Below are 9,929 nucleotides of genomic sequence, written 5' to 3'. Positions count from 1 at the left end.
TAAGCTTTAATTCACCTTTTACTATTGTGCTCTATTCTATTCTATTTACTACATTTACTAATAAAACTAATTTATATGATGTCATACTGACTGTACCATATTGTGCACTTAGCCATGTCATCAAGACACTCTATACTACATGTCCTTAACTTTGGGCGTGCCAAAATATAGTCTATCATATGTACTTTGCAAAACTATTCCTATGCTACTAGTGAAATTGTCTAACACTTAGACAATTTTTTGCATCCAACTATGGGATATTTATCTGTACATTATACCTTCTCATCCTAAGATATATGTTTCCATATAAATGAAAACCCTAACTTTTCCTACTTAGCCATATTGCCAATAAATGCTTCCCTTTTTTGCCTCTTCATCTAATTGGTTGAGCATTGGTCATAGGGATCTATGATCCATGTCATAAAATGTGTAATAGCCTCTGTAACAACCTCTACAATTATTAAATGACTTGTCCATGTCGTCCCAAAATAGTTTTTGAATCGTTCCTGAATTGAATGTCAATTCTTCATTGCTTGACACCTACTATTGCTTATACTTGGCATTCATTGTACATGTTTATATTGCTCAGTCTCTACTATGATGGATGCCTTCTATGTGACTTAACTTTAATGTGTTCTAACTTCTTGACAATCATTAGACTTGGCTTATACTAAAAATATTTGGTGACCAAAGATTTGTTCGGCTCCTCTAGAGCTTGACATATACATGCTTATTTACAAGTCTTTATGTGACTCGACCTATATAGAGTAGCTCACTCACAATTATGATCGTCTGACTCTGCCTAATATATGATTGAGTTTTTGAGACTAATAGACAACAATAGTTAGGGATTTCAGCAATCTCACTATTTTTACTAGATTGGTGATAAAAAATTCTATTAAGGTGATACTATTTTGGTCTATATCATTTTTCATTGTACATCATGGTGTGAGACTCTTGTATATGTTTTATGGATATACAAAGAACTTATAATTGAGGTTTTAATTTATAATACCCTTTGCACATGAATTTTAAAATTCTTTGTGTTGGATTGTATAGAAACAAAATATATGTTATTGAAATACCTTCCATTCCTCCTTTGTTGATTATTTATTTCTGTGACTCTTAGATATTAGTTTTGGATGTCAGGAGATAATATATTGCACATTGTAGGCTTTTTGGAGGTCCATGTGGTGAAGTGATCTTTCTTAGTTGATTTTCTTTACCAACTCTATCACATACATATTTTGATATGCTTGTTTGGATTTTGGACCAGCATGTTTTAGATTATGGTAAAAGCAGGTTTTGAAGGGCCCCTGAAACCCTTTAACAAAAAAACATAAAGATAAAGCAATACATCCCAACCAGGAAAAAACCTGCAACAAACTGAAGAACAGTATCAAAATCAGGTTTTATAGGGACCTGAAACCACTAGAAAAGATTTTGCACCAGCATGTTTTTATGGTGTACATATTTTGATTTCCTTCTACAAGGCTTGGAGATTGAGTTCTTGGTTAGTAGATCATCTATTACACATTTCATCCAATTAGGCCAGCCTACTTGATATAATTTAATGTTGCAACATTTGTGTGTATGTGTGTTTTAATCATTTTGTGGATAGGATAAGTTGGTCAAGTGAATGTGTATGGTGTACAATGTAAGTATGAAGGTTTACAAGTGCAGATGAGAAGTGAATATTGTGAAAAGTCATGATGAAGTTAGTTTATTATATATGAGGAAGAGAATTGAAATCAAAATCTAAAAGGATGCATTTTGCACTCTGTTTCATTAAATACATTTTATTTTAATTGTATTGAATATTCTTTCCTTGAAGAAGTCATATTTTGTCGCCAAGTCACTTGTATCTTTCCTAAGGTTATATGTCTTAGCCCATAAGTCAAATCAAGAGTAGTGAGATTCCTTAGCCAAGAACTTATACCTATTGTAATAAATTTTTATATAGTGCGTTGGATTTGACTATGATTTTTCCCATATTGGATTTTCCATGTAAAACTCTAGGTATTCTTGTGTGTTGCATTGTTTTTTTCACTTTTGTTTATTTCTACAAATGCATTGAGTGGAATAAATAAGTAAGTTGATTTCTTTAGTTTGTATAATATCTTGGTTCACACCCCTTCCCTTAAATCCATAACTGTCCAATATTTACTTCACACCTTTGAATTTGTTATGCTTCCGCAATTGACTTGTTAATTGTCAAGACAAATGAATTTCATGTGGAGTTAGCCAATCATAACAATTTCTTAAAATAGTTCTTGATAGAGCTAAATAAAAATAGCATATAGATCACACACTCTAGAGAATGAAATATAAAATAAGAGTCAATTAATTCCTAAGAAAGAAAGAATTAGAGAAATGTAGAAGAAAATAGAGAAAATCAAAGTAAAAATACAAAACATTAGTTATAACAAGGTCATGATCATTGACTCCTTGTATAACATAAAATCTCTTTACAAAAAATTCGGGGACTCTCAAAGGCAATGTTTGAAGGGCACTTCAACTTGCATCGAGGTGGTGAAAAATATGAGTTCACTATCAGTTTCAAGAATTTTAGTTCTGATCTACAAGCTTTTCTTACTAAATGAGAAGATATGATAATTTTGAATGATCTCTAATTATTTAATCGATTATTTACTTCTTTATATTTTTCTTAATCTGATATAATTTTTTTATCATTTTATTAATTTTAAACTATAATATTTATATTATATTTCTATAACTTCATAAAATATCTTTATTTGTCTTTTGATTTTTGTTGTAAAAGAATTACACCCCATCTAAAATATCCTCTTTACTCCTAATTCAAAAAAACTACTATTAATTAAATGGTTTGATATAACCTAAGCTAGAGTATGGATATGGATAAGTATGGCCTTTCATGAATGATACCAAAACAATGGTTTACATGGATATGGATAAGCATGTCCTTTCGGCCTCGTTTGGTTGCTGGAATATGAGTGGAATAGGAAAACAAAATTAGAATATGTTTTATATTCGTTGTTTGGTAAGCTCAATCAGAATTGGGAATAGGAAGACATATTCCAATTTTGCCCCTAAAATGAGCATGTCTATGCCAAAAAATATTTGTTATTGGAATAGGCCATTTCCATTCCCATTCTGATTTTCCATTTTTTTTTTTTAAATATTATTTTTTTTAAATTTTATTTTTAATTTTTTAATTTTTTTCAAATTTTTTAATTTTATTTTATTTAAAAAAAAAAAAATTGGATTTTTTTTTTGAATTTTGAATTTTTCTTTTTACTTTTTCTTTTTGAATTTTTTTTGTTTTTTTTTTTTTGAATTTTTTTTATAACATTATTTTAAATTATATCTATTTGTTTAAAAAAATGAAAATGAATTAACCAAAAAAATAATAAATTAAAAAAAAAATTAGGAAAAATGTTTTAGAAATACAAAACTTAACCTTATTCCTATTCCATTTTTGTACAACTAAACAATGGATTAACATATTCTCAGTCAAATTCCAAGTGCACCAAACATGATTGGAATTGCCATTTCTATTCCCATTCCCCATTCCCATTCCATTTTTCTTTTCTAATTTTCTATTCCTATACCAGCAACCAAACAGGGCAGCAGAACAATAACGAGTACAAACATAGTTTCTTGAAATGAAATCAAGAATCAGCTTTGGCAACCGTGAATCAGTTGACGTTCCTGTGAAAGATGAAAATCTTGGTTTCGTGAGAAGATCATCTAAATATATTTCCAATGTTACAAAACGAGCAAGCAAGAACAAACTGAGGTCTCAAGTACTTGGGTTGATAAGTTTGGCAAGGGTGTCAGCCATGGTGGCAGCAAAACGTTGGTGCATGAAAGGAACGTGTTTAACCAGATCCAAGCCCATCCTCATCCATTTCTCTGCTTCATACAGACGATTGAATCTCACGTGAAGGCCGGATCTATTCCAGGCAGTTGACGCCAACCATTTGGCTTCTTCCGTTGGGTATTCCCCACTCTTCATTCCAATTATTATCTGGTGCGCCTGTTTATACAAGCCCAAGCATTCTTCTTCCTCACACTTTGCATCTGCAATTCCAATGAGCTTTCGAATAACTAAACTCACCATTTTGTAATCTGGAAAGGGGCTGCTGAGCTCCATATGGAGACATGCGTTTAATGCTGTGCTGGCTACATCCAGGTGGCCATACTCACCGGGGGTTCCAGCTTCACTTTGGCATGCATGAAAGCCCATTTTCAATAAAAATTCTGGCTTGCATCCTTTCATTGTTGTGCACTGCTTCAGAATTTGAAGCTGTAGCTTGTGTTCTCTCATGCATCCCCTTATTTCGAATTCTAGAACTGCACTATACATTTGCAAACTCTCGTCTGGTTTCTCGTTCTTACTTGCAAGGCTTGCCTGAACCTGTGTCAACTTTTAGATCTGTCAATTTTCACAATCTATAACTTATTTATATTTGAAATTGCGTTTTAGTTTTTAGTTATGTTTTGGATCAGACTTTGTCATCTATTATCAAAATGTAAATGGCAAGTAAATGAGTGCCAGTTGGCTATCTTCAAACATTTATCTATTATCAAAATGTAAATTGTAAGTAAATGAGTGTCAGTTAGCTATCTTTAAACATTACATATTATGATTAAATTTGAAAAAAATGATTATTTAACACTTTTAACCTAGAAATCAAACCTTGCTGTGTCAGGTTTAAGCTCTTCCAAAATGATCAAATATGTCTACCATTCTTATATTTCATTTGTATTTGACAATAAATCATAAAATGTAATTCAAAATATGAATATAAAACTAAAATAGATTAATTTGTTATTATGTATTTTGAATTTTAAGCTCACTATTCATATCCACGTCAGAATGCGAAGAGTGCCAGAAGTTTCCTAATGTGTTTACAATTCTTGACCTTCATTTACATTCTGATATTAAATAACAAAATATAATTCAAAATATCAATGTAAAACTAAAATACAAGTAAATATGTATAAAGCATTAATAGATTAATATATTCCTATAATCCATCAGACTGTAAATGATTGTCAAAGAGTTGATGTTTGTCTACGACTCTGGGCCCTCATTTACATTCTGAAGTTAGATCACAGAATGATTAATTTGCTCCTAAACATTTTGAATTTGAAGCTCGAGGAAATACTAGAATTCTTACCTTTCGGGCTTTATCCAAATGCACAACCGCCTCTGTTAAATGATTCTTCGTGTCTTTCTTCTGAGAAGTAAGCATTGAAGCAATTGACATTATCAAAGATTTCGACAGCATTTTCAGATTTTCTACTGAATCTTCAAGTGCGCCGTAAAATTCCGCTGCGCAGGCGAATAAATCTGCAGCGAGGTCGAATTTATTTGATTTGCTCGCCTTGAGACCGCTGTTCCATGCACTTCCGGCAAACCAGTTTATTTCCTTCTCCGCTGTAATTCCGGTGCCGAAAAATTGTTCTACTCCGAACTCCTGCATGCGCTTCTTTGCATAATTGAAGTATTTTAGGACTTCCGAGAGAGCGTTCGGATCGTCCAGATGAAGAAGTATTATGTTCCGCACCACAACCACTTCCTTTGTTGAAAGTAGTTTTCCTGAAGAGCATAATTTCAGCAAATTCGTCAGTGCCGAAGTCGCTACGCTGATGGATTTGCAAGCTATGGCTTCGTGTGAAGCTAATGTTAGATATTCGGCATCGAAATCTGTACAGCGAATCATTCTATCTAACTCTTTTATTGCGCCAGCTTCGTCCTTCAGTTGCAGACAGATTTTGAACTAAAATGGAGAAAAACAGGACCAAAGTCAGATCTTGTTTCGAAGCGCACATGAGATGCTAAATAAAAGGCGTGAATTTGGGAATTCACCTTAAGAAAAAGGCAGATTACAGTCGCTTCGATCTGCAAAAGGTGTTGCAAACATGAGAAATAATATCCATTAACTGTTTTGCTTGCAGACTGGGCGATCTTTACATGAAACGAGTCGGTTTATAGGGACGACAATCATTACGAACCTTTTCTGCTTCCATGATGAATTCGTTTGCACGGTCGTATTGTGAGAGACCGAGGTGACAAAGGCAAAGCACGCGTAGGGATTTCGCCCTGTAAGCACTGCTCTCTGCATCTAAGGGAAGATAGAGCATGGATCCTTCAAATAGGAGAATGCTCGTGTCATAAACCTTTGCCCTGAAGAACTCAGATCCACTGCCGCACAACGCTATATTTGTTTGAGAACGCAAAATTCTATGTTTGGAACTATCGAAATAAAAATGCAAAGCTACTTCAACGTTTGAAAGAAAATGTATTTAAATTCGGAGACAATGCTGCTTAAAGTCTGAAAGAAAATGTGTATTTATCAAGAATCTTCAATTTTAGTGGCAAGCATTTGAATGGAGAATAAAATCGTACAAATTATTTAAGGAAAGCAAGATTTTATTGAAGTTCAACAAATCGAATTGATTTGATGAAATTAGTTCGCTGGCTAGCACTTAAATGGAGAGTAAAAGCCACGCAAATTGTTTAAGGTTTCAAGCAAGTTTTAATTAATTTTCATCAAATCAGATTAAACTCATTAAATTTGTTTGAACTTCGACAAGAAAACTTTGTAATTTCTAAGAAAGCTACACTTTACATGGAAATAATTCACTGAACTGTGAATTGAATTTGAATTTTAAAAAGAAAATATTATCTCAGTGAACAATCCCTAACATACCATGCCAAAACAGGGCGAAGAGGTAAAAGAAAATCTGTTATTCGTTGAGAAAGCAGATATTTACGAAGAGATTTGATGCAATTTAATTTGTACATGAAGGATCAGAGTTAAAAACTTTCAGAAAAAGAAGTCAAGAATAATGCCTTGCCTGTTCCAAAGAATAGCGTGTATGCAACGTCGTTTTTCAGCAGATCCTTCGTCTTCTGAATCTGCAAACAACCTGACGATTTTGTCATCACACGCAATCTGAAGCGCCAAAGCTACTTTAGCCTTGTAACTCTGATCTACCGCAGACACATTTCGCAGAATCTTATCCAAAACCCTGAGAGGAAGCTCCTTGCTGGATGGAAAGCGATCAACAAGTCGGAAAAATGCGGAACGAGCAGTCTCCAGACCGCCACTTCCCGACTGAATGACGATTTCGACGGCGGAAATGCAAATGTCGACAGGCGCACCTGCATGGAGGAGAAGAACATTCAGCTCCTTCTCAGCCGCTTCTCGCATTCCCAATCCAACGTACGCCTTTAAAGACAAAAAAGGCGTTGTCGGATGATCCGATTCCTCTCTAAGAACAGCCACACATTTGAGAACGCTTTCAAAACTTTCAGCCTGAAGGTGAGCCGCGGCTAGATATCGAAGCGTCTTAAGCTTCAAATTTTTCGCCAGAGCTCTTTCTTCTGGCTTTCCTATTCCCTTGAAAAGCGCTTCCGAGCATATCTCAAAAGCTTGGTTCAAAAACTTCACATAATCGCTCTGGTCACTGCTGCTGCCAGTGCCTTCTTCCGACTTAGCAAGCATACATTTTCCATAATGCAAATACTGTTCCGCGAGCTCACGGTACCTATCGGCGGCGTCGAACAAGAAACCTTTTGCCCTGCCTAGCAGCGTGCACGTTAGCGTCCTCTGCTTCATTTCCCACGCAGTTTTAGCCCTGGCAACGAGCAGCTCAAACGAAAACTTACGCTCTTCTTCACTTTCACAACCAGAACCCTCACCTTCTGAAACGAGCTCAGTAGCCTTCTCAAAGCACGAAGCTGCAACCTCGTATTTCTGAATCTTATGCCAAATTACTCCCGTTCTATGAAAGAAAGTCGCAATCTTCAGCAAACAGGAAGGAATTCCATCGATCTTTCCTGCAACCAGAAGTAAATCACTGGCTACCTGACGGATTTTGGCGTGTTCTTCATGAAAATGCTGGCCGGCGTGCATCGCATTGGCCATGTCCACGCAAGAATTCCACAGCCGGTAACTCAATTTCCATAGCAATAACTTCTGGTCTTCCGTAATTAAGCTTTTGCAAGATGCAAGGCGCATCAAAAAATCTCTCAATTTCAGAGTATTTTCAGGACTTACCATGGGAAGCAATTGCTCTACTTGAGCAACTTGCATCTCCATCTTCTCCATAATGCTGGCTGCTGTGCCGCCTGCATCTTGGCTCAAAATCTCCGCTATATACATTCTTCAATCAGGCAAAAACCTACAACGAAATCTTCAAAATAATCTTCTGAAATTTTTTCAAATGAACAGGAGATTTTGTGAGAAATTTCAGCATGAAACGAGACGCGAGGGAAAAAATCTCGATTATTGCGACGAATTTTGCAGCGAAGGCGAAGAAGGTTTGGACGGAGTGGTGGTTGGGTGCGTGATAATCATATGGAGTATGGAATGGTAGATACGTAATGCGGGACATTTATGCTTAGAATCAAGGGCCAAGACAAAATCTTAACGGTCTATTACGCTTACAATCAAGGGTCAAGACAAAATCTTTGTTTCCTCAACTTCCATGCCAGCGGTGGTGATTGTGATAAGTGCACAACAGTTACTCTTTCCCTTTTAACCTCTTTCAAGAGATAAAAATGATTTCTTTTCTATTTTAACAAAATAAAAATATTTACAAGAAGAAGTGGAGTAGTTGTTATAGCTAGTAGGATTTGATAATTTATTTTGTTGTCTTACAAGTTAGCTATTTTAAAAATATTATTTTCGCTTTAGAACTTATTAAATATCTAAGGGCTAAAAAGTCGATATTTCAAAGTGTCAATTGATATTCACTTAGAGATGTCTCCATAGTCACACATTCAAAACTATCAATACTTATGATCAAATGTCTTAGGAGTCATGTGCAAGTGCCTTTGTAGTGGTGCACCAATAGGCCAATTATGAACCAAGAAAGCTCACAAATGATCGTCTACCGATACATGTGAAACCAATTTAATGAACATATCGTTATAATTTTCTCGACTCCATGAAAATTAGTAATATGAAAGTAGGGTGCACAAAGAATACATGACTATTGGACGACAATGAACTATTCGTACTCTTCCTCTATCCATGTTTATATTTATTTCCTTTCAAATGATTAAAAAAATACTATGTTGTTATCTATGTAGTGTATAATACAATAGTCACAATAAATCAAAGTTTCACATGTCTCAAAATAAAATGTACAAAAATAAAAGTTAATTATAAAATTAAATAACTTAGGGATAGAAATGCTCACTCTTTTATAGGTAAGAGAATAATTTTATTATGTTGCAAATTGTACTTAATGACTTGTTTTGGTAATTAGTAAAAAGATTTATATCAATTATTGTAAAAAAAATGTTAAATTTGATTATTTTCTAAGCAAGTAAATTATCATATTCTTTTATACTTGATTTATGTGTATATTCAATTTAAATATGGTGTATGCAAAATTTAACCTAGTGTGTGTTCTTTTAATAAATGCATTAATAGTCACCTACAATAATTAGGACTAGAGATGTTAAAAATTATGGCATAGTTTGTTATGGTGGGAAGAAAAAGTGACTAGCTTCCTACACCGTGCTTTACTCGAGCTCTAAAGGACCAATTAAATAATTTTTGAAATGATTGAATACATACTGAAAATACTTTTGTATTTATACTTATAAAGAAAATGTACTAGAATCACACTCAAACTAGTCTAGACAATCAGACTCAAAATGGTTTGGAGATGATAATGTGATGTGTCTTCTCTATACATAGACAAATAAATGGTCTAGAGCCTTGTGAATTTATATAACCTAGGATCCAAAATTAAATATTTCACACTTAATTTGATGCATACCTACTTGTTGATAATAAGTTAGCTTAGAACAATGATACCATTATTTTTTAAAGTAGCTCAAGAATTTAGATTTGCGATCCTAAAATGAGTATTCAATGCCAAAATTATAAGATCAACCTAAAGAAAGAGAATACAAA

At 34.1% G+C, this 9,929-nt stretch overlaps 1 protein-coding gene across 2 annotated transcripts; it reads right to left on the bottom strand.

Moving 5' to 3' along the window:
* Positions 1-3,420: 3,420 nt before the first annotated feature.
* ATSPO22 (Tetratricopeptide repeat (TPR)-like superfamily protein) lies at positions 3,421-8,510 on the bottom strand. 2 transcript variants are annotated; one of them, XM_089820542.1, is made up of 5 exons: positions 6,853-8,510; positions 6,007-6,196; positions 5,861-5,893; positions 5,169-5,771; positions 3,421-4,411 (listed from the first exon to the last, which is right to left on the bottom strand). In XM_089820542.1, the coding sequence occupies exons 1-5, from the start codon at positions 8,160-8,162 to the stop codon at positions 3,785-3,787; spliced, it is 2,763 nt and encodes a 920-aa protein (XP_089676668.1). In that variant the 5' UTR covers positions 8,163-8,510; the 3' UTR covers positions 3,421-3,784. The 2 variants fall into 2 exon arrangements, with proteins under 2 accessions (XP_089676668.1, XP_089676669.1); XM_089820543.1 differs by having other exon boundaries at positions 3,421-4,402.
* Positions 8,511-9,929: the final 1,419 nt, after the last annotated feature.

This window comes from Cupressus sempervirens, chromosome 3 (assembly GCF_028749045.1).
Source record: "Cupressus sempervirens isolate cs-2001-9-10 chromosome 3, ASM2874904v1, whole genome shotgun sequence".
Lineage (NCBI taxonomy): Eukaryota > Viridiplantae > Streptophyta > Pinopsida > Cupressales > Cupressaceae > Cupressus > Cupressus sempervirens.
The sequence above is the reverse complement of the archived record's forward strand: the minus strand, read 5'-3'. Positions and strand labels throughout refer to the sequence as shown.